A 25,689-nucleotide genomic window follows, 5' to 3' on the forward strand; every position below is an offset into this window, starting at 1 on the left:
TCAGGATGGGGAGCTGTTTGGGGTGCCAGGAAGGCACAGGGCCTGTGGACTCGAGAGGAATCCTCCTCACGATCAACATTCGGGAACTTTGAGCAATCTTCAATGCTCTGAAGGCTTGGCCTCTTCTGGGTTCGTCCCAGTTTATCAGATTCCAATCGGACAACATAACCTCAGTGGCTTACATCAATCATCAGGGGGGGGGGAACACGGAGCTCCCTAGCAATGAGAGAAGTATCTTGGATTCAGGAATAGGCGGAGGCCCACAACTGCTCGCTGTCAGCGGTCCACATTCCGGGTGTGGACAACTGGGAAGCAGATTTCCTCAGCAGACAATCCTTTCATCCGGGGGAATGGTCTCTCCATCCCGAGGTGTTTGCAGAGATTTGCAACAAATGGGGGATGCTAGAGAGAGATCTCATGGCGTCCCGGCTCAATTTCAAGCTACCCAGATATGGGTCGCCGGTCTAGGGATCCTCAAGCGGAGCTAATAGATGCATTAGCAGTGCCTTGGAGGTTCAATCTAATTTACATTTTCCCACCGTTACCACTTCTTCCTCGTGTAGTGGCCCGCATCAAGCAGGAGCAGGCATCAGTGATACTGATTACTCCATCATGGCCATGAAGGATGTCGTTCGTGGACCTGGTGGGGATGTCCTCACCTCCTCTGTGGAAGTTACCTTGTCCCAGGGACCTGCTGCAACAGGGTCCTTTAGTTCATCAAAATCTAGATTCTCTGAGGCTGACTGCATGAAGATTCTCTGCTTAGTCTTAGTCATGAGAGGTTTCTTTGAGAGGGTTATTGACACTCTCATTTAGGCTCATAAGCCTGTTATTTGTCGCATCTATCATAAGGTGTGGAGAGCTTACTTATTCTGGTGTGAAGAGCTTGGTTTAGCCTGGCATAAGGTTAATGCTGCCAGGATACTTTCTTTTCTCCAAAAAGGTCTGGAGAAGGGCCTTTATGCCAGTTCCCTGAGGGGACAGATTTCATCCCTTTCTGTTTTGCTGCACAGGAGTCTCGCTGTGCTCCCTGACGTGCAATCTTTCGTTAAGGCTCTGATTAGGATCAGACCTTTGTTTAGATCTAACACTCCACCTTGGAGTTTGAATCTTGTTCTTAAGTTTTTGCAACGGGCTCCGTGTGAGCCTATGCATTCGATTGACATTAAATTGTTGTCCTGGAAGGTTCTTTTTCTATTGGCTATTGCGTCGGCATTCAGAGTTTCTGAAATGTCTGCCTTGCAATGTGAGCCTCCTTATCTGGTGTTCCACACTGATAAGGCTGTACTACGTACCCGCTTGGGTTTTCTATCTAAGGTGGTGTCTGATTGTAACATCAATCAAGAGATTGTGGTTCCTTCCTTATGTCCTAATCCTTCTTCTTCGAAGGAACGTTTACTTCCTAATCTGTATGTGGTTCGAGCTTTGGAGTTTTATCTTCAAGCTACCAATTATTTTAGGCAAACTTCTTCCTTGTTTGTTATCTACTCTGGGAAGTGTAAGGGTCAGAAGGCTCCTTCGACTTCCTTATCTTTTTGGTTGAGGAGTGTTATACGCTTAGTTTACGAGTCAGCGGGACTTAGACCTCCTCAGAGGATTACGGCTCATTCCACTAAAGCGATGGCTTCCTCTTGGGCCTTTAAGAAAGAGGCCTTTATGGATCAGATTTGTAAGGCAGCTACCTGGTCCTCCTTACATACTTTTTCAAAATTCTACAAGTTTTGATGTTTTTGCTTCAACTGAAGCAGCTTTTGGGAGAAAGGTTTTATAGACTGTGGTGCCCTCCGATTAGGGTCCGCCTTTCTTTTACCCCTCCCGTTGTCATTCAGTGTCCTCTAGACATATAGTTTTCCCAACAGTAAGGAATGATGCTGTGGACTCTCCTCATATTAAGAAGGAAAACATAAATTATGCTTACCTGATAACTGATGACATTTCCTACTGTATGAGGAGAGTCCACAGCCCCCGCCCCTCGCCCATATACTCTGATGGGCGGACCAAAATTTGTTTTTCTTCCTAATTGGAAAGAGTCCACAGCTACATTCATTACTTTTGGGAAATAAGAACCTGGCCTCCAGGAGGAGGCAAAGACACCCCAGCCAAAGGCTTAAAATACTCCTCCAACTTCCCTCATCCCCCAGTCATTCTTTGCCTTTCGTCCCAGGAGGTTGGCAAAGAAGTGTCAGAATTGGTTTTGTCTCTTATGGAGGGTACTACTCTTCGCAATGGGACAGGAGTTTTAAGTAGCCCTATAAGCTTCTCAGTGAGGGCCTGGGTGAAAGTTAGAGTCCGGAGATGCAGGGAGAGTTCTCTTTTGTGACACCATCCCGACTCATATTAACAGCTCCTACAGAAATCGGCGTTGACGAGTTTCTCAGACTGCTTTTTCTCTCAAGTCCATGTCAGGAGCGATGCTATGACCTGTCACACTTGAAGGGCCGTGTTCCTGTTCCACGGTGTAGATTCTGGTAAGATTGTTTCAATTTTTATTACATAATGTTAACACAGAAGACAGGGTCATAGTGTGGCACCTTTTATCTTTATAGAATCAAGGGTTAATATCTCCTTAGGGGAATTATTGAACGGGGGGAATAATAATCTTATATGTTTATTTGATTTTATGCTGCTTTATGTGTGAGAGGTTAGGCTCATAGGCTGTTATGGAATATACAGGTTTCACTTTCACTTTGAGAGCCATGCAGCTTACAAGCTTGGCACGCTTTATCTCATAGCAGGGACAGTCCTGCATTGTGCACTATTTGATTTATTCCCTCTTTCCTGACCGGACTATCAGAGAGGAGTCATAAATCTCTGTACTGTCTGGGTCATAGGAGGTGGTGAGTGCCCCAGCCATTGGGGTATAAGGGTGCCGTTTTTTGAATAAATTAAGATGTTTTATTTCTCTAGTTCTCCGGTTATTGCACTAGCGATGGAGGATTCTGTTACTTTAGAGGGAACTCCCTCTAAAGAGTAATTCCTGTTTATATGGTGAGGAGGCCCTAGTTCCCCCTCTCAATTCTGTTCCATATGCCTTGATAATGTGATAATATCAAACATGTTTGATATCACCGAGCCGTCCACCTCTGAGGAGTTGTCGTCCAGTGAGGTGCGTACCCTACATTGTTAGCTCTATACACATGCAGTTTTCCCGTAGCATTGCAGATCCTCCATCTGGAGGGGGCCTTTTTTCTCCGGACATTACTGCGCAGTTTAGACGGCGGTGTCTGCGGCCTTAATGCCTTACCTCGCCCTGCTAAGCGCAAGCAAAGGGTTACATATTGCACTCCTTCCTAGAGTACATCAAATAATTTTTAGATTTAACTGATAGGGTTATCCGAGGATGAAGTTCTTTCTGAGACTTCAGAGTATGAACTTTCTGGGTCGGAGTCTGCTGCCTCTCAACCTCCAGCTGCGGAGGAACCAGACTTTAGTTTTAGGAATTTGCGCTTCTTCTAAAGGAAGTTTCTCTTGTTAAGTGTAGTCAGTCCACGGGTCATCCATTACTTATGGGATTATATCTCTTCCCCAACAGGAAGTTGCAAGAGGATCACCCAAGCAGAGCTGCTATATAGCTCCTCCCCTCACATGTCATACCCAGTCATTCTCTTGCAACCTAACTAAAGATAGGTCGTTGTGAGAGGGCTGTGGTGTTTTTAAACTTAGTTTATTTCTTCAATCAAAAGTTTGTTATTTTAAACGGCACCGGAGTGTGCTGTTTGTTCTCAGGCAGCATTAGAAGAAGAATCTGCCTGCGTTTTCTATGATCTTAGCAGACGTAACTAAGATCCACTGGCTGTTCTCATACATTCTGAGGAGTGAGGTAACTTCAGAACAGGGGAATAGCATGCAGGGCCCCCCTGCAAAGGAGGTATGTGCAGTAAATTATTTTTCTAAGGAATGGAATTGACTGAGAAAATACTGCTAATACCAATGTAATGTAAGTTCAGCCTTAAATGCAGTGGTAGCGACTGGTATTAGGCTGATGAGTGTGTGTACACTGAAGTATTTTTCTAGGGAATGGAATTTTACTCAGAAAATACTATTAATACTGAAGTAATGTATGAGCCTTCACTGCAGTAAAGCGACTGGTAGCAGGCTTATTAAAAACACTTCATAGCTTTTAAAACGTTTACTAGCATGTTAATCGTTTTTTGTGAGGTACTTGGTGATAAAACTTATTGGGCATGATTTTTACCACATGGCTATCTTTGTTTTCTGCATAGAAACAGTTTACTGAGCTTCTCCACTGTTGTAATATGAGTGGGAGGGGCCTATTTCTCCTGTTAAGTGTAGTCAGTCCACGGGTCATCCATTACTTATGGGATTATAACTCCTCCCTAACAGGAAGTGCAAGAGGATCACCCAAGCAGAGCTGCTATATAGCTCCTCCCCTTTACGTCATACCCAGTCATTCTCTTGCACCTAACTAATAGATAGGATGTGTGAGAGGACTGTGGTTATTAAACTTAGTTTTTATTTCTTCAATCAAAAGTTTGTTATTTTAAACAGCACCGGAGTGTGTTGTTTTTTCTCAGGCAGTATTAGAAGAAGAATCTACCTGAGTTTGTGTATGATCTTAGCGGACGTAACTAAGATCCATTTGCTGTTCTCGGCCATTCTGAGGAGCGAGGTAACTTCAGAACAGGGGACAGCGGGCAGGGTTCACCTGCAAAGAGGTATGTTGCAGTATATTATTTTCTAAGGAATGGAATTGACTGAGAAAATACTGCTAATACCGATATAATGTAAGTACAGCCTTAAATGCAGTAGTAGCAACTGGTATCAGGCTGATATGTATGTATGTTGGCACTGAAGTATTTCTGGGGAATGGCACTTCACTAAGAAAATACTGTATACATATAACTTATAGCCTTTCTGCAGTGAAAGCGACTAGCAACAGGCTTTTTGATAACATTTCATATATTTATATTTAAAACGTTTACTGGCATGTTAATCGTTTTCTCTCTGAGGTACTTGGTGAAAAATTTTATGGGCATTATTTTTCCACTTGGCTGTCGTTTGTTGTATTATGAGTGGGAAGTTACTGAGCTTCCCCACTGTTGTATTATGAGTGGGAGGGGCCTATTTTGGCGCTTTACTGCGCAGTAGAAATTCAGTCACAAGTCTTCCTTGTTCTCCCTGCATGATCCAGGACGTCTCTACAGAGCTCAGGGGTCTCCAAAACTAGTTTGAGGGAGGTAATCACTCACAGCAGACCTGTGAGACTGTGCTTTGACTGTGATAAAAACGTATATATTTTTATTTGTTATCCGTTTTTTGGTATTAAGGGGTTAATCATCCATTTGCTAGTGGGTGCAATCCTTTGCTAAATTAATGCATTTAATGTGGAAATTTGGTTGCTATAACTAATCCGGTTCATTGTTATCTCAACTGTGACAGTTTTTGTGTGCTTCTTAAAGGCACAGTAACGTTTTTTATATTGCTTGTAAATTCATTTGAAAAGTATTTTCCAAGCTTGCTAGTCTAATTGCTAGTTTGTTTAAACATGTCTGACACAGAGGAATCTCTTTGTGCAATATGTTCAAAGGCCAATGTGGAGCCCAATAGAAATTTATGTACTAATTGCATTGATGCTACTTTAAATAAAAGCCAATCTGTACATGTTAAGAAAAATTCACCAGACAACGAGGGGGAAGTTATGCCGACTAACTTTCCTCACGTGTCAGTACCTGCATCTCCCGCTCAGGAGGTGCGTGATATTGTGGCGCCAAGTACATCAGGGCGGCCATTACAAATCACTTTGCAAGACATGGCTAATGTTATGACTGAAGTTTTATCTAAATTGCCAGAACTTAGGGGTAAACGCGACCACTCTGAGGTGAGAACAGAGTGCGCTGATAATACTAGGGCCATGTCTGATACTGCGTCACAATTTGCAGAACATGAAGACGGAGAGCTTCATTCTGTGGGTGACGGATCTGATCCAAATAAACTGGATTCAGACATTTCAAATTTTAAATTTAAGCTTGAGAACCTCCGTGTGTTACTAGGGGAGGTGTTAGCGGCTTTGAATGATTGTAACACGGTTGCAATCGCAGAGAAAATATGTAGGCTGGATAAATATTTTGCGGTACCAACGTGTACTGACGTTTTTCCTATACCTAAAAGACTTACAGAAATTGTTAACAAGGAGTGGGATAGACCCGGTGTGCCTTTCTCACCCCCTCCTATATTTAGAAAAATGTTTCCAATAGACGCCACCACACGGGACTTATGGCAGACGGTCCCTAAGGTGGAGGGAGCAGTTTCTACTTTAGCTAAGCGTACCACTATCCCGGTGGAGGATAGCTGTGCTTTTTCAGATCCAATGGATAAAAAGTTAGAGGGTTACCTTAAGAAAATGTTTGTTCAACAAGGTTTTATATTGCAACCCCTTGCATGCATTGCGCCTGTCACGGCTGCGGCGGCATTCTGGTTTGAGTCTCTGGAAGAGACCATTAGCTCAGCTACGCTGGATGAGATTACAGACAAGCTTAGAGTCCTTAAGCTAGCTAATTCATTTATTTCGGATGCCGTAGTACATTTAACTAAACTTACGGCTAAGAACTCCCGATTCGCCATTCAGGCGCGCAGAGCGCTGTGGCTTAAATCCTGGTCAGCTGATGTGACTTCTAAATCTAAATTGCTTAACATATCTTTCAAGGGGCAGACACTATTCGGGCCCGGTTTGAAAGAAATTATCGCTGACATTACTGGAGGTAAGGGCCATGCCCTGCCTCAAGACAGAGCCAAACCAAGGGCTAGACAGTCTAATTTTCGTGCCTTTCGTAACTTCAAGGCAGGAGCAGCATCAACTTCCTCCGCTCCAAAACAGGAAGGAACCGTTGCTCGCTACAGACAGGGCTGGAAACCTAACCAGACCTGGAACAAGGGCAAGCAGGCCAGAAAACCTGCTGCTGCCCCTAAGACAGCATGAAGTGAGGGCCCCCTATCCGGAAGCGGATCTAGTGGGGGGCAGACTTTCTCTCTTCGCCCAGGCTTGGGCAAGAGATGTCCAGGATCCCTGGGCATTAGAGATCTTATCTCAGGGATATCTTCTGGACTTCAAAGCTTCTCCCCCAAAAGGGAGATTTCATCTTTCAAGGTTGTCAACAAACCAGATAAAGAAAGAGGCGTTTCTACGCTGTGTACAAGATCTTTTACTAATGGGAGTGATCCACCCGGTTCCGCGGTCGGAACACGGACAAGGGTTTTACTCAAATCTGTTTGTGGTTCCCAAGAAAGAGGGAACCTTCAGACCAATCTTGGATTTAAAGATCCTAAACAAATTCCTAAGAGTTCCATCGTTCAAAATGGAAACTATTCGGACAATCTTACCCATGATCCAAAAGGGTCAGTACATGACCACAGTGGATTTAAAGGATGCCTACCTTCACATACCGATTCACAAGGATCATTACCGGTACCTAAGGTTTGCCTTCCTGGACAGGCATTACCAGTTTGTAGCTCTTCCCTTCGGGTTAGCTACTGCTCCAAGAATCTTCACAAAGGTTCTGGGTTCTCTTCTGGCGGTACTAAGACCGCGAGGAATATCGGTAGCTCCGTACCTAGACGACATTCTGATACAAGCGTCAAGTTTCCAAGCTGCCAAGTCTCATACAGAGTTAGTACTGGCATTTCTAAGGTCACATGGATGGAAGGTGAACGAAGAAAAGAGTTCTCTATTGCCACTCACAAGAGTTCCCTTCTTAGGGACTCTTATAGATTCTGTAGAAATGAAAATTTACCTGACAGAGGACAGGTTAACAAAACTCCTAAATGCTTGCCGTGTCCTTCATTCCATTCCACACCCGTCAGTGGCTCAATGCATGGAGGTAATCGGCTTAATGGTAGCGGCAATGGACATAGTTCCCTTTGCACGCCTGCATCTCAGACCACTGCAATTGTGCATGCTAAGTCAGTGGAATGGGGATTACTCAGATTTGTCCCCTATGCTGAATCTGGATCAAGAGACCAGAAATTCTCTTCTATGGTGGCTCTCTCGGCCACATCTGTCCAAGGGGATGCCCTTCAGCAGACCAGATTGGACAATTGTAACAACAGACGCCAGCCTGCTAGGTTGGGGCGCTGTCTGGAATTCCCTGAAGACTCAGGGATCATGGACTCAGGAGGAGAGTCTCCTTCCCATAAACATTCTGGAATTAAGTGCAGTTTTCAATGCCCTTCTAGCTTGGCCTCAGCTAGCAACTCTGAGGTTCATCAGGTTTCAGTCGGACAACATCACGACTGTGGCTTACATCAACCATCAAGGAGGGACAAGGAGTTCCCTAGCGATGATGGAAGTCTCAAAGATAATTCACTGGGCAGAGTCTCACTCTTGCCACCTATCAGCGATCCACATCCCAGGCGTGGAGAACTGGGAGGCGGATTTTCTAAGTCGCCAGACTTTTCATCCGGGGGAGTGGGAACTTCATCCGGAGGTCTTTGCCCAAATACTTCGGCGTTGGGGCAAACCAGATCTGGATCTCATGGCGTCTCGCCAGAACGCCAAGCTTCCGTATTACGGGTCCAGGTCCAGGGACCCGGGAGCGGTTCTGATAGATGCTCTGACAGCACCTTGGGCCTTCAAGATGGCTTATGTGTTTCCACCCTTCCCGATGCTTCCTCGATTGATTGCCAGGATCAAACAGGAGAGAGCATCGGTGATTCTAATAGCGCCTGCGTGGCCACGCAGGACCTGGTATGCAGATCTAGTGGACATGTCATCCTGTCCACCTTGGTCTCTGCCTCTGAGACAGGACCTTCTAATTCAGGGTCCTTTCAAACATCAAAATCTAATTTCTCTGAGGCTGACTGCATGGAGATTGAACGCTTGATTTTATCAAAGCGTGGATTTTCGGAGTCAGTAATTGATACCTTAATACAGGCTAGGAAACCTGTTACCAGGAAAATTTACCATAAAATATGGCGTAAATACTTACATTGGTGCGAATCCAAGAGTTACTCATGGAGTAAGGTTAGGATTCTTAGGATATTGTCTTTTCTACAAGAAGGTTTAGAAAAGGGTTTATCTGCTAGTTCTTTAAAGGGACAGATCTCAGCTCTGTCCATCCTTTTACACAAACGTCTGTCAGAGGTTCCAGACGTTCAGGCTTTTTGTCAGGCTTTGGCCAGGATTAAGCCTGTGTTTAAAACTGTTGCTCCGCCATGGAGCTTAAACTTGGTTCTTAACGTTTTACAGGGTGTTCCGTTTGAACCCCTTCATTCCATTGATATCAAACTGTTATCTTGGAAAGTTCTGTTTTTAATGGCTATTTCCTCGGCTCGAAGAGTCTCTGAGTTATCGGCCTTACATTGTGATTCTCCTTATCTGATTTTTCATTCAGACAAGGTAGTTCTGCGTACTAAACCTGGGTTCTTACCTAAGGTAGTCACTAATAGGAATATCAATCAAGAGATTGTTGTTCCATCATTGTGTCCTAACCCTTCTTCAAAGAAGGAACGACTTCTACACAATCTGGACGTAGTCCGTGCCCTGAAATTTTATTTACAGGCAACTAAAGATTTTCGCCAAACTTCTTCCCTGTTTGTCGTTTATTCTGGACAGAGGAGAGGTCAAAAAGCTTCTGCTACCTCTCTCTCTTTCTGGCTTCGTAGCATAATACGTTTAGCCTATGAGACTGCTGGACAGCAGCCTCCTGAAAGAATTACAGCTCATTCTACGAGAGCTGTGGCTTCCACTTGGGCCTTTAAAAATGAGGCCTCTGTTGAACAGATTTGCAAGGCTGCAACTTGGTCTTCACTTCACACTTTTTCCAAATTTTACAAATTTGACACTTTTGCTTCTTCGGAGGCTGTTTTTGGGAGAAAGGTTCTTCAGGCAGTGGTTCCTTCCGTGTAGAGATCCTGCCTGTCCCTCCCGTCATCCGTGTACTTTTAGCTTTGGTATTGGTATCCCATAAGTAATGGATGACCCGTGGACTGACTACACTTAACAGGAGAAAACAAAATTTATGCTTACCTGATAAATTCCTTTCTCCTGTAGTGTAGTCAGTCCACGGCCCGCCCTGTTTTTTACGGCAGGTCTAAATTTCTCCAACATTGGTGTGTCCGGTCCACGGCGTCATCCTTACTTGTGGGATATTCTCTTCCCCAACAGGAAATGGCAAAGAGTCCCAGCAAAGCTGGTCACATGATCCCTCCTAGGCTCCGCCCACCCAGTCATTCTCTTTGCCGTTGCACAGGCAACATCTCCACGGAGATGGTTAAGAGTTTTTTGGTGTTTAAATGTAGTTTTTATTCTTCTATCAAGTGTTTGTTATTTTAAAATAGTGCTGGTATGCTGGTAGAAAAGGATGAAGATTTCTGTTTGTAAGAGGAAGATGATTTTAGCAGACAGTAACTAAAATCGATTGCTGTTTCCACATAGGACTGTTGAGATGAAGTAACTTCAGTTGGGGGAAACAGTTAGCAGACTTTTCTGCTTAAGGTATGACTAGCCATATTTCTAACAAGACTGTGTAATGCTGGAAGGCTGTCATTTCCCCTCATGGGGACCGGTAAGCCATTTTCTTAGTCAAAAACAAACAGAATAAAGGGCTTATTATGGGCTAAAAAACTGGTAGACATTTTTATGGGCTAAATCGATTGCTTTATTTGTGCATATTATTCAGATTTAGGCTAACAATTGGCATTTATAATCTTGGGGAACGTTTATAAAACGGCAGGCACTGTATTGGACACCTTTTTCAGTCAGGGGGCCTTTCTAGTCATAGACTGAGCCTCATTTTCGCGCCATTAATGCGCAGTTGTTTTTTGAGAGCAGGGCATGCAGATGCATGTGTGAGGATCTAAGAATCTCTGAAAAAGCTTTTAGAAGGCGTCATTTGGTATCGTATTCCCCTCAGGGCTTGGTTGGGTCTTAGCAAAGACTATATCTGTGACTGTAATTTTTGAACAATTCCTTCATACTTTTTCACATATTCAGTAATAAAGTGTTTTCTGTTTGAAATTTAAAGTGACAGTAACGGTTTTATTTTAAAACGTTTTTTTGTGCTTTGTTGACAAGTTTAAGCCTGTTTAACATGTCTGTACCTTCAGATAAGCTATGTTCTATATGTATGAAAGCCAATGTGTCTCCCCATTTAAATTTATGTGATAATTGTGCCATAGCGTCCAAACAAAGTAAGGACAGTACTGCCACAAATAATGATATTGCCCAAGATGATTCCTCAAATGAGGGGAGTAAACATGATACTACATCATCTCCTACTGTGTCTACACCAGTTTTGCCCATGCAGGAGGCCCCTAGTACATCTAGTGCGCCAATACTTATTACCATGCAACAATTAACGGCTGTAATGGATAACTCCATAGCAAATCTTTTATCCAAAATGCCTACTTATCAGAGAAAGCGCGATTGCTCTGTTTTAAACACTGAAGAGCAAGAGGACGCTGATGATAATTGTTCTGTCATACCCTCACACCAATCTGAAGGGGCCATGAGGGAGGTTTTGTCTGAGGGAGAAATTTCAGATTCAGGAAAAATTTCTCATCAAGCTGAACCTGATGTTGTGACATTTAAATTTAAATTAGAACATCTCCGCGCACTGCTTAAGGAGGTATTATCTACTCTGGATGATTGTGACAATTTGGTCATTCCAGAGAAATTATGCAAGATGGACAGGTTCCTAGAGGTTCCGGTGCCCCCCGACGCTTTTCCTATACCCAAGCGGGTGGCGGACATAGTAAATAAAGAGTGGGAAAAGCCCGGCATACCTTTTGTTCCTCCCCCTATATTTAAGAAATTATTTCCTATGGTCGACCCCAGAAAGGACTTATGGCAGACAGTCCCCAAGGTCGAGGGGGCAGTTTCTACTCTAAACAAACGCACTACTATTCCTATCGAAGATAGTTGTGCTTTCAAAGATCCTATGGATAAAAAATTGGAGGGTTTGCTTAAGAAGATTTTTGTACAGCAAGGCTACCTTCTACAACCAATTTCATGCATTGTTCCTGTCACTACGGCAGCGTGGTTCTGGTTCGAGGAACTAGAAAAGTCGCTCAGTAGAGAAACTCCATATGAGGAGGTTATGGACAGAGTTCACGCACTTAAATTGGCTAACTCTTTTATTTTAGATGCCGCTTTGCAATTAGCAAAATTAGCGGCGAAAAATTCAGGGTTTGCTATCGTGGCGCGCAGAGCGCTTTGGCTAAAGTCTTGGTCAGCGGATGTGTCATCCAAGACAAAATTGCTTAACATTCCTTTCAAAGGTAAAACTTTATTTGGACCTGATTTGAAAGAGATTATTTCAGACATCACTGGGGGAAAGGGCCACGCCCTTCCACAGGATAGGTCTTTTAAGGCTAAAAATAAGCCTAATTTTCGTCCCTTTCGCAGAAATGGACCAGCCTCTAATTCTGCATCCTCTAAGCAAGAGGGTAATGCCTCACAACCCAAACCAGCCTGGAAACCAATGCAAGGCTGGAACAAGGGTAAGCAGGCCAAGAAGCCTGCCACTGCTAACAAAACAGCATGAAGGAGTAGCCCCCGATCCGGGACCGGATCTGGTGGGGGGCAGACTCTCTCTCTTTGCTCAGGCTTGGGCAAGAGATGTTCAGGATCCTTGGGCGCTAGAAATAGTTTATCAAGGTTATCTCCTGGAATTCAAGGAACTACCCCCAAGGGGAAGGTTCCACAAGTCTCACTTATCCTCAAACCAAATAAAGAGACAGGCATTCTTACATTGTGTAGAAGACCTGTTAAAGATGGGAGTGATACACCCAGTTCCAAAAAAGAGGGAACGTTCAGACCAATTCTGGATTTGAAGATCCTAAACAAATTTCTCAGGGTACCATCGTTCAAAATGGAAACTATTCGAACGATTCTACCCACCATCCAGGAAGGTCAATTTATGACTACCGTGGATCTAAAGGATGCGTACCTACATATCCCTATCCACAAGGAACATCATCAGTTCCTAAGGTTCGCTTTTCTGGACAAACATTACCAGTTTGTGGCTCTTCCATTCGGATTAGCCACTGCTCCAAGGATTTTCACAAAGGTGCTAGGGTCCCTTCTAGCGTTTCTAAGACCAAGGGGCATTGCAGTAGTACCTTACTTGGACGACATTCTAATACAAGCGTCGTCCCTGTCAAAGGCAAAGGCTCATACGGACATCGTTCTAGCCTTTCTCACATCTCACGGATGGAAGGTGAACAAAGAAAAGAGTTCTCTGTCCCCGTCAACAAGAGTTCCCTTCTTGGGAACAATAATAGATTCCTTAGAAATGAGGATGTTTCTGACAGAGGTCAGAAAATCAAAACTTCTAAGCTCTTGTCAAGTACTTCATTCTGTTCCTCGTCCTTCCATAGCGCAGTGCATGGAAGTAATAGGATTGATGGTTGCAACAATGGACATAGTTCCTTTTGCACGAATTCATCTAAGACCATTACAACTGTGCATGCTCAAACAGTGGAATGGGGATTATACAGACTTGTCTCCAATGATTCAAGTAGATCAAAAGACCAGAGATTCACTCCGTTGGTGGCTGACCCTGGACCATCTGTCCCAGGGAATGAGCTTCCGCAGGCCAGAATGGGTCATTGTCACGACCGACGCCAGTCTAGTGGGCTGGGGTGCGGTCTGGGAATCCCTGAAAGCTCAGGGTCTATGGTCTCTGGAAGAGTCTCTTCTCCCGTAAAACATTCTGGAACTGAGAGCGATATTCAATGCTCTCAGAGCTTGGCCTCAACTAGCAAAGGCCAAATTCATAAGGTTCCAATCAGACAACATGACGACTGTTGCTTATATCAATCATCAAGGGGGAACAAAGAGTTCCCTGGCGATGAAAGAAGTGACCAAAATAATTCAATGGGCGGAGGATCACTCCTGCCACTTGTCTGCGATCCACATCCCAGGAGTGGAAAATTGGGAAGCGGATTTTCTGAGTCGTCAGACATTTCATCCGGGGGAGTGGGAACTCCATCCGGAAATCTTTGCCCAAATAACTCAATTATGGGGCATTCCAGACATGGATCTGATGGCGTCTCGTCAGAACTTCAAGGTTCCTTGCTACGGGTCCAGATCCAGGGATCCCAAGGCGACTCTAGTAGATGCACTAGTAGCACCTTGGACTTTCAACCTAGCTTACGTATTCCCACCGTTTCCTCTCATTCCCAGGCTGGTAGCCAGGATCAATCAGGAGAGGGCCTCGGTGATCTTGATAGCTCCTGCGTGGCCACGCAGGACTTGGTATACAGACTTGGTGAATATGTCATCGGCTCCACCATGGAAGCTACCTTTGAGACAGGACCTTCTTGTTCAAGGTCCATTCGAACACCCAAATCTGGTCTCCCTCCAACTGACGGCTTGGAGATTGAACGCTTGATTCTATCAAAGCGTGGGTTTTCAGATTCGGTGATAGATACTCTGGTTCAGGCCAGAAAACCTGTAACTAGAAAAATTTACCATAAAATATGGAAAAAATATATCTGTTGGTGTGAATCCAAAGGATTCCCATGGAATAAGATAAAAATTCCTAAGATTCTCTCCTTTCTTCAAGAAGGTTTGGAGAAAGGTTTATCTGCAAGTTCTCTAAAGGGACAGATCTCTGCTTTATCTGTCTTACTACACAAAAGACTGGCAGCTGTGCCAGATGTTCAAGCATTTGTTCAGGCTCTGGTTAGGATCAAGCCTGTTTACAGACCTTTGACTCCTCCCTGGAGTCTAAATCTAGTTCTTTCAGTTCTTCAAGGGGTTCCGTTTGAACCCTTACATTCCGTAGATATTAAGTTACTATCTTGGAAAGTTTTGTTTTTGGTTGCAATTTCTTCTGCTAGAAGAGTTTCAGAGTTATCTGCTCTGCAGTGTTCTCCTCCTTATCTGGTGTTCCATGCAGATAAGGTGGTTTTGCGTACTAAACCTGGTTTTCTTCCTAAAGTTGTTTCTAACAAAAATATTAACCAGGAGATAGTTGTACCTTCTTTGTGTCCGAATCCAGTTTCAAAGAAGGAACGTTTGTTACACAATTTGGACGTTGTCCGTGCTCTAAAGTTCTATTTAGAGGCTACTAAAGATTTCAGACAAACATCTTCCTTGTTTGTTGTTTATTCTGGTAAAAGGAGAGGTCAAAAAGCGACTTCTACCTCTCTTTCCTTTTGGCTTAAAAGCATTATCCGTTTGGCTTATGAGACTGCTGGACGGCAGCCTCCTGAAAGAATCACAGCTCACTCCACTAGGGCTGTGGCTTCCACATGGGCCTTCAAGAACGAGGCTTCTGTTGACCAGATATGTAAGGCAGCGACTTGGTCTTCACTGCACACTTTTGCCAAATTTTACAAATTTGATACTTTTGCTTCTTCGGAGGCTATTTTTGGGAGAAAGGTTTTGCAAGCTGTGGTGCCTTCCGTTTAGGTGACCTGATTTGCTCCCTCCCTTCATCCGTGTCCTAAAGCTTTGGTATTGGTTCCCACAAGTAAGGATGACGCCGTGGACCGGACACACCAATGTTGGAGAAAACAGAATTTATGCTTACCTGATAAATTACTTTCTCCAAGGGTGTGTCCGGTCCACGGCCCGCCCTGGTTTTTTAATCAGGTCTGATGAATTATTTTCTCTAACTACAGTCACCACGGTATCATATGGTTTCTCCTATATATATTTCCTCCTGTCCGTCGGTCGAATGACTGGGGTGGGCGGAGCCTAGGAGGGATCATGTGACCAGCTTTGCTGGGACTCTTTGCCATTTCCTGTTGGGGAAGAGAATATCCCACAAGTAAGGATGACGCCGTGGACCGGACACACCGTTGGAGAAAGTAATTTATCAGGTAAGCATAAATTCTGTTTTTAAATTAAACTCCAGTCACCACTGCACCCTATAGTTTCTCCTTTCTCGTTTGGTTTTGGTCGAATGACTGGGTATGACGTAGAGGGGAGGAGCTATATAGCAGCTCTGCTTGGGTGATCCTCTTGCACTTCCTGTTAGGGAGGAGTTATAATCCCATAAGTAATGGATGACCCGTGGACTGACTACACTACAGGAGAAAGGAATTTATCAGGTAAGCATAAATTTTGTTTTTAGCGCTTTTTTTGCGCAGTAAAAATTCAGTGACAGTCTTCCTATTTCATCCTCCATGATCCAGGTCGTCTCTACAGAGCTCAGGGGTCTTCAAAATTCGTTTTGAGGGAGGTAATCAGTCACAGCAGACCTGTGACAGTGTGTTTGACTGTGATAAAAACGTTAATTAATATAACTGTTATCCGTTTTTGGGTATTAAGGGGTTAATCATCCTTTTGCTAGTGGGTGCAATCCTCTGCTAACTTAATACACTTACTGTGAAAATTTGGTTGCTATAACTAATTTGGTTCATTATTTCAACTGTGACAGCTTTTTGTGCTTCTTAAAGGCGCAGTAGCGTTTTTTATATTGCTTGTAAATTTATTTGAAAGTATTTCCAAGCTTGCGAGTCTCATTGCTAGTCTGTTTAAACATGTCTGACACAGATGAATCTGTTTGTTCACTATGTTTAAAGGCCAATGTGGAGCCCAATAGAAATTTGTGTACTCAATGCATTGATGTCACTTTAAATAAAAGTCAATCTTTACATGTAAAGAAATTATCACCAGACAACGAGAGGGAAGTTATGCCGACTAACTCTCCTCACGTGTCAGTACCTTCGCCTCCTGCTCAGGAGGTGCGTGATATTGTGGCGCCAAGTACATCAGGGAGGCCCATACAAATCACTTTGCAAGACATGGCTACTGTTATGACAGAAGTATTATCTAAATTGCCAGAATTAAGAGGTAAGCGCGATTACTCTGGGTTAAGGACAGAGCGCGCTGATAATGGGAGAGCCATGTCCGATACTGCGTCACAATTTGCAGAACATGAGGACGGAGAGCTTCATTCTGTGGGTGACGGATCTGATCCAGGCAGACTGGATTCAGAGATTTCTAATTTTAAATTTAAGCTTGAGAACCTCCGCGTATTGCTAGGGGAGGTATTAGCGGCTCTGAATGATTGTAACACGGTTGCAATTCCAGAGAAATTATGTAGGCTGGATAAATACTATGCGGTACCGGTGTGTACTGACGTTTTTCCTATACCTAAGAGGCTTACAGAAATTATTAGCAAGGAGTGGGATAGACCCGGTGTGCCTTTTTCACCCCCTCCTATATTTAGGAAAATGTTTCCAATAGACGCCACCACACGGGACTTATGGCAGACGGTCCCTAAGGTGGAGGGAATAGTTTCTACTTTGGCTAAGCGTACCACTATCCCGGTGGAGGATAGCTGTGCCTTTTCAGATCCAATGGATAAAAAATTAGAAGGTTACCTTAAGAAAATGTTTGTTCAACAAGGTTTTATCTTACAGCCCCTTGCATGCATTGCGCCTGTCACTGCTGCGGCGGCATTCTGGTTTGAGTCTCTGGAAGAGGCCATTCGCACAGCTCCATTGGATGAAATTATGAACAAGCTTAAAGCACTTAAGCTAGCTAACTCATTTGTTTCTGATGCCGTCGTACATTTAACCAAACTTACGGCTAAGAACTCCGGATTCGCCATCCAAGCGCGCAGAGCGCTGTGGCTTAAATCCTGGTCAGCTGATGTGACTTCTAAATCTAAATTGCTTAATATTCCTTTCAAAGGGCAGACCTTATTCGGGCCCGGCTTGAAAGAAATTATCGCTGACATTACCGGAGGTAAGGGCCATGCTCTGCCTCAAGACAGGAAGACCTCTTACTAATGGGGGTGATCCACCCAGTTCCGCTTACGGAACACGGGCAAGGATTCTATCCAAATCTATTTGTGGTTCCCAAGAAAGAGGGAACCTTCAGACCAATCTTGGACTTAAAGATCCTAAACAAATTCCTAAGAGTTCCATCATTCAAAATGGAAACTATTCGAACCATCCTACCCATGATCCAAGAGGGTCAGTACATGACCACAGTGGACTTAAAGGATGCCTACCTTCACATACCGATTCACAAGGATCATTACCGGTATCTAAGATTTGCCTTCCTAGACAGGCATTACCAGTTTGTAGCTCTTCCCTTCGGGTTAGCTACGGCCCCAAGAATCTTTACAAAGGTTCTGGGCTCACTTCTGGCGGTACTAAGACCGCGAGGCATAGCGGTGGCTCCGTACCTAGACGACATTCTGATACAAGCGTCAAGTTTTCAAACTGCCAAGTCTCATACAGAGATAGTTCTGGCATTTCTGAGGTCGCATGGGTGGAAGGTGAACGTGGAAAAGAGTTCTCTATTGCCACTTACAAGGGTTCCCTTCCTAGGGACTCTTATAGATTCTGTAGAGATGAGAATTTACCTGACGGAGGCCAGGTTATCAAAACTTCTAAATGCTTGCCGTGCCCTTCATTCCATTCCACGCCCGTCAGTAGCTCAGTGCATGGAGGTAATCGGCTTAATGGTAGCGGCAATGGACATAGTACCATTTGCGCGCCTGCATCTCAGACCGCTGCAATTGTGCATGCTAAGTCAGTGGAATGGGGATTACTCAGATTTGTCCCCTCTGCTAAATCTGGATCAAGAGACCAGAGATTCTCTTCTATGGTGGCTTTCTCGGCCACATCTGTCCAAGGGGATGTCCTTTCGCAGGCCAGATTGGACGATTGTAACAACAGACGCCAGCCTTCTAGGATGGGGCGCAGTCTGGAATTCCCTTAAGGCTCATGGATCATGGACTCAGGAGGAGAGACTCCTCCCAATAAACATTCTGGAGTTAAGAGCAATATTCAATGCTCTTCTAGCTTGGCCTCAGTTAGCAACTCTGAGGTTCATCAGATTTTAGTCGGTCAACATCACGACTGTGGCTTACATCAACCATCAAGGGGGAACCAGGAGTTCCCTAGCGATGTTGGAAGTCTCAAAGATAATTCGCTGGGCAGAGTCTCACTCTTGCCACCTGTCAGCGATCCACATCCCAGGCGTGGAGAACTGGGAGGCGGATTTTCTAAGTCGCCAGACTTTTCATCCGGGGGAGTGGGAACTTCATCCGGAGGTCTTCGCCCAACTAATTCATCGTTGGGGCAAACCGGATCTGGATCTCATGGCATCTCGCCAGAACGCCAAGCTTCCTTGTTACGGATCCAGGTCCAGGGACCCGGGAGCGGTGCTGATAGATGCTCTGACAGCACATTGGGTCTTCAACATGGCTTATGTGTTTCCACCATTTCCGATGCTTCCTCGATTGATTGCCAGGATCAAACAGGAGAGAGCATCGGTGATTCTGATAGCGCCTGCGTGGCCACGCAGGACCTGGTATGCAGACCTAGTGGACATGTCGTCCTGTCCACCATGGTCTCTGCCTCTGAGGCAGGACCTTCTAATTCAGGGTCCTTTCAACCATCCAAATCTAATTTCTCTGAGGCTGACTGCATGAAGATTGAACGCTTGATTCTATGAAAGCGTGGCTTCTCGGAGTCGGTTATTGATACCTTAATACAGGCTAGGAAACCTGTTACCAGAAAAATTTACCATAAAATATGGCGTAAATATTTATATTAGTGCGAATCCAAGATTTACTCATGGAATAAGGTTAGGATTCCTAGGATATTGTCTTTTCTACAAGAGAGTTTAGAAAAGGGTTTATCTACTAGTTCGTTAAAGGGACAGATTTCGGCTCTGTCTATTCTTCTGCACAAACGTCTGGCAGAAGTTCCAGACGTTCAGGCTTTTTGTCAGGCTTTGGCAAGGATTAAGCCTGTGTTTAAGACTGTTGCTCCGCCGTGGAGCTTAAACTTAGTTCTTAACGTTCTGCAAGGCGTTCCGTTTGAACCCCTTCATTCCGTTGATATCAAGCTGTTATCTTGGAAAGTTCTGTTTTTGATGGCTATTTCCTCGGCTCGAAGAGTCTCGGAGTTATCTGCCTTACATTGTGATTCTCCTTATCTGATTTTTCATTCAGACAAGGTAGTCCTGCGTACTAAACCTGGGTTCTTACCCAAGGTAGTCTCTAACAGGAATATCAATCAAGAGATTGTTGTTCCATCATTGTGTCCTAACCCTTCTTCAAAGAAGGAACGACTTTTGCATAATCTGGACGTAGTCCATGCCCTGAAGTTCTATTTGCAAGCAACTAAAGATTTTCGTCAAACTTCTTCCCTGTTTGTCGTTTACTCTGGGCAGAGGAGAGGTCAAAAGGCTTCGGCTACCTCTCTCTCTTTTTGGCTTCGTAGCATAATACGTTTAGCCTATGAGACTGCTGGACAGCAGCCTCCTGAAAGGATTACGGCTCATTCTACTAGAGCTGTGGCTTCCACCTGGGCCTTTAAAAATGAGGCCTCTGTTGAACAGATTTGCAAGGCTGCAACTTGGTCTTCACTTCACACTTTTTCAAAATTTTACAAATTTGACACTTTTGCTTCTTCGGAGGCTGTTTTTGGGAGAAAGGTTCTACAGGCAGTGGTTCCTTCCGTTTAAAGTTCCTGCCTTGTCCCTCCCGTCAGCCGTGTACTTTTAGATTTGGTATTGGTATCCCATAAGTAATGGATGACCCGTAGACTGACTACACTACAGGAGAAAGGAATTTATCAGGTAAGCATACATTTTGTTTTTAGGTAGTTCTGCGTACCAAACCTGGGTTTTTACCTAAGGTGGTTTCCATCATTGTGTCCTAATCCTTCTTCAAAGAAGGAACGTCTTTTACATAATCTGGACGTAGTCCGTGCCTTGAAGTTCTACTTACAGGCTACTAAAGATTTTCGTCAAACATCTGCTCTGTTTGTCGTTTACTCTGGACAGAGGAGAGGTCAAAAAGCTTCGGCAACCTCTCTCTCCTTTTGGCTTTGGAGCATAATACGCTTAGCCTATGAGACTGCTGGACAGCAGCCCCCTGAAAGGATTACAGCTCATTCTACTAGAGCTGTGGATTCCACCTGGGCCTTTAAAAATGAGGCCTCTGTTGAACAGATTTGCAAGGCTGCGACTTGGTCTTCGCTTCACACCTTTTCAAAATTTTACAAATTTGACACTTTTGCTTCTTCGGAGGCTGTTTTTGGGAGAGCGGTTCTACAGGCAGTGGTTCCTTCCGTTTAAGTTCCTGCCTTGTCCCTCCCATCATCCGTGTACTTTAGCTTTGGTATTGGTATCGCACAAGTAATGGATGATCCGTGGACTGGATACACTTAACAAGAGAAAACATAATTTATGCTTACCTGATAAATTTATTTCTCTTGTAGTGTAGTCAGTCCACGGCCCGCCCTGTCTTTTACGGCAGATCTAAATTTTAATTAAACTCCAGTCACCACTGCACCCTATGGTTTCTCCTTTCTCGTCTTGTTTCGGTCGAATGACTGGATATGACATGTGAGGGGAGGAGCTATATAGCAGCTCTGCTTGGGTGATCCTCTTGCAACTTCCTGTTGGGGAGGAGATATAATCCCATAAGTAATGGATGACCCGTGGACTGACTACACTACAAGAGAAATAAATTTATCAGGTAAGCATAAATTATGTTTTTTGGCGAATTCAGTGGTTCCAGAGGTCATATTGCTTAATGAACCTTTATTTCCTAAATTGAATAGAGTTTGAGGACAGGGTGGTGCCTTCCCTTCCCTGCTTCTGTTGTCCCGGGTATTCCACCTTGGACTGTACAGTTCCCTGCGGGTTCGACTGTCCCTGAGTGTTGTGCCTTTCGTTACAGAATTGCGTGCCTTCGCGTGTTACTCATACATGTTTTTTCAGTTATTGAACGACCCTATCCTTAACGGATATCGGAATACTCAGTCTGCTCTTCAAATGGCGTGCCTCATTAGACATGTGGGGATGATCTAATGTCCTGATTGTCCATGTATTGAGATCTTTTCCAGTTTTCTTGGAAGATCAGGGCTCCGTTTGGCTGGTCCTGCGGTAGGCCTGTTTCTTTTTAGGCGTTAACCTACGGGTCACTGTGTATTTTGTTTTCATCCGATGTCCTGTCTGTTTCCTTCTTCCCCTCTGAGGGAGGATTTATGTAGCTTGTTGGTTAGGACCCGGATTGCAGGCTGGTCCGGTTTGGGTTCAATTCTGTCTGGTAGCTGTTAAGACACATGGGCCGCTTGGCTGGTCCGGTAGAAGCGCAGAGTGCTCATGTTATCCTCTGTATTCAACTAAGCTTTCTAAAGGACCGGTGGGTCCGTGAGGCAGGAAGGATTGTCTCAGTCCTTATAAACTTCAATTTGGATGACTGAGTCACTGGAGTTCCGCTGCGTCTCTCTCTCTTGTGTCTGGGGTTGTCAGACCATGCAGTGGTGGGTTGATGGGCTTGCACCCTCTTGCCGCAGAGTTGGGCGGTTTGGCCTTTTTTCTTTTGAGGCCCTGGGAATTGTCCTTCTGGACTTAGTTCTCAGCAGCTAGTAGTTTATTGGGTAGTTCAGCTGCCTTGCAGCAGATGGGTTGCAAAATGTGACCAGCTGCAGTTATTGCACATTGACTGTGTACTGTCTAGCTGTGTTTATGAGACCTTTTGGTCTTCCTCTTTTGTCTCCTTTTAGGGAACAGGGTTCCCCTCTGGGATATGGTCGTTACCTGTTAGGGGCACTGGGTGTGGTCTCCTTGGGCTTTGCTCGGAGCTGGGGATGCTGTGCGTCCTTTTCTCTCTATGATCCTCTGATTGTATGGAGGTGATGCGGAGACTAGCCTTTGCTCGAGTAATTTTGGCCTCGGGGTATCCCCTTGGGTGTTGTCCTGTGACTGTTTGAGAGTCTATGGGCTCTAGTGTTGTACGACTTTTAACACCTTAGCTCCTTTGGAGCATTGGATTTTGGCAAGGGGTGGTCTCTTCCTTGGGTCGGGACTTGCGAGTTATCTCGTTATCTGGGTTGATCTGGATATTGCATTGATATCTCCCTGTGGTCTGTTTTTTTATATCAGACAGGGTGTTAAGTTTTTGGATATTGTTTGTTTAAACAATTGGGGGCTCGGATCTGTTTTCTCCCTGGTGCTTCCGGTTGCTGAGGCTTCTCTCAGTGTTTTCCTTTGTGGAGTTGTTGCCGGACTTTTTGGCTCTAGGGCTGGTTCGGGGTTCCTGGGAACTTGGGCTATGTCCTTTTACTTGGACTAATTGACCTGGTCACGGTTGGCCAGGTTGTCTGAGTGCTGATGCTCATTGGGCTGGACTTACGCTTTTATGGTCGGTTTCCCTTGCTCAGCTTACTGTGGTAACCTTATGGATTCACTGCTCTGCAGGCAAATGGGTTTGCAGTGTCTCTGCTGCAGCTATTGCACATTGGATGTGTGTTAGCAAGCTAATTCCTTAAGGGGATTCCTTCCAAGTTCATCTGCATTGGAGATTGAGCTCTCATTTAGCCTGTGGCTTTGTGTCTTGTGGGCAGGGGCTCTGCCTTTTTGGCCCCAATCCCTTTTCTTAGGGTGGGGGACTTATTCTCCTTCTTATGGAGGTATGGTCCTTTTTCCAGGGATTCTCTTGGATTCAGGAGGTTGGAACTGAGAGTTCACCTTTCAGAGAGGGGTGTTTTTCTCTGGGTTGTTACGTTCCATCTGAAGTCTTGCTGGCTCTGTGTCGAGACTATGGTGGGCCTTTTGTTAGATTCCTTTGGGTCTACGGCCTTGTCGTTTGTTTCTATGGAGTCGGGCTGGCACCCGTGCTCTGTTGGGATGGCTGTGGCCATTCTTCCGCTCGTTTTTGAGCTGGTGTTGGGTTTTTCCGTTTTGTTTTCAAGACCTACCCATGCTTGGGCTGGCCCGGTTGGGAGTGGGTTCTGAGATGCGTTGTCATCTTCAGGATGTAGGTTGGCATTGTAGCTAGCCCCCTGGGTTTACAAGCTGAGGGTCCCGGGTTACCATTCACCTTAGGGTTCTGGGTGTAACCGCTCTCTCTCTTTGGGGTGCAGTGGGTCTCATTGAGGTTATGCGCTTCCCCTTTTGGAACCCTGTATGTAGGTCTAGTGGCTTTGATTGCCTGGTAGTGTGCCCTCTGTCTGGGAGTTCTCCTTTTTGCAATCTGTTCTCTTGCTGGCAGCTTTTTACTTCTCAGCAAGTATTCTTCTGTGTCATACTAATGATAGCTGTGTGTTCTTGACGCAGGGTTTTTTGTCTGGGTCTGTTGCACATTCTTTTTTTTTGTCTGCATACTATAGTATTCTTAGTTCTGACGATGTGAGGACTCCGTCTTCAGTTGTCTTTCGGTGCTTTTGCACGATGTTGGGAGAGAGGTTTCGAGGCCCGGTCCTAAACCTCTGGTTTCTGCATAGTCTGGACGTAGCCTCCCCTTGTCTGTCAGGACCCATTTGGGTCTTTGTGAGCTGGGCTCGCTAGTGGGGTTTTCCTTTTATGGATTTTGTGGTGACATTTCAGTTCTTCTTTGCCTTATCCCTTGGTAAAGGGACCTCCTGTTGGGCGACGGTGTCTCCTGGAGGACTGTTGGCTCAGTTGAGTCAGATTTTGCGGTCTCTAGCTAGGCTTCTGGACTATTGGCGGGTCAGTGCCCTTGGGGCCTTTCCTTTTCAAAGTTTTCTCGTCTTCGGACGAAGCAGGGTTTTTGTTGGGTAGTGGTTTCTGGCTTGGTGCCCTCAGAATGGGCCGCCTATTGTACCCTCCTGTTTTGGCATTCAGTGTCCTCTTTAGCTTGAGTATTGTTTTCCCAAAAGTAATGAATGCAACTGTGGACTCTTTCCAACGGAAGAAAAGGAAATTATCTTCCGGCACCATTTATACCCTGACATTTCTCCTACTGTTCCTTGTTCCCTTGGCAGAATGACTGGGATATGTGGGAAGTAGTAGTAGTATTTAAGCCTTTGGCTGGGGTGTCTTTGCCTCCGCCTGGTGGCCAGGTTCAGTATTTCACAACAGTAAGGAATGATGCCGTGGACTCTCCTCATACAGAAGGAAATGAAATTATCAGGTAAGCATAATTTATGTTTTTTTATATCAGTTTCTGTGCTTATTATTCTTTATAGTAGTGTCTATTACATGCAGTTATATAAAAAATTGTGTATACTGTCAGGTTGGAGGACAGGCATCTGGGAATTTTACATAATATATCTATATTCCTTCCTTTATCAAGTCTGGAGCAATACTCGGTCTGGATACTTGTATTGCTCCAGACTTGATAAAGGAAGGAACTCTTCCGAAAGCTTGTCAACTTATAAATGTATAGTTAGTCCAATAAAAAAAGTATCATTGCTCAATGCAATACTCTTTTATATTTGCAATTATCCACAAGTATGTCCTCATCACATTCAATGACATAGTCATTGGTTTGTAAATGTTTTTGTTGTGTGCCATTTCTAGGCCAGCAGCTACTTGGAAACAGTTATGAATCCACGTGCAGAACTGAAACTGAAAAAACGAGAGAAACACTTTTACACGATGACTGGTGAAACATGGAAGTTAACACCAGGCCAGAGACTTGGGGTAATTATGTGTATTCTACTTCCTTTGATTGTGCTTACGGTTATGAAGTGTTCCTACAGATGTGTGAATAAGCTAACATAGTTATGGACATAAAGCTGCAATATCCGTATTCTCCCAAGGACATATTTAATGGGCACACTGCTCAGCTGATTTTACCGACCATCCAGCTAAAATTTAAGCTAATACAGTATTAAGATACAATTAGCTAATATTCTTTCCATCTTAATGGGAGGAGAGTCCACTGCTTCATTCATTACTTGTGGGAATTAAGAACCTGGCCACCAGGAGGAGGCAAAGACACCCCAGCCAAAGGCTTAAATACCTCCCCCACTCCCCCAGTCATTCTTTGCCTT

General features: G+C 44.6%; 1 protein-coding gene across 1 annotated transcript in view; it reads left to right on the forward strand.

The window, feature by feature from the left end:
* Positions 1-25,689, forward strand: part of UBXN8 (UBX domain protein 8) — a 278,561-nt gene that overhangs the window by 83,777 nt on the left and 169,095 nt on the right. The window contains exon 4 of the mRNA XM_053703222.1: positions 25,214-25,336. Coding sequence (XP_053559197.1) covers positions 25,214-25,336 — 123 coding nt within the window. The remainder of the gene's footprint in view (positions 1-25,213; positions 25,337-25,689) is intronic.

The sequence above is a fragment of the Bombina bombina genome, chromosome 2, assembly GCF_027579735.1.
Source record: "Bombina bombina isolate aBomBom1 chromosome 2, aBomBom1.pri, whole genome shotgun sequence".
Lineage (NCBI taxonomy): Eukaryota > Metazoa > Chordata > Amphibia > Anura > Bombinatoridae > Bombina > Bombina bombina.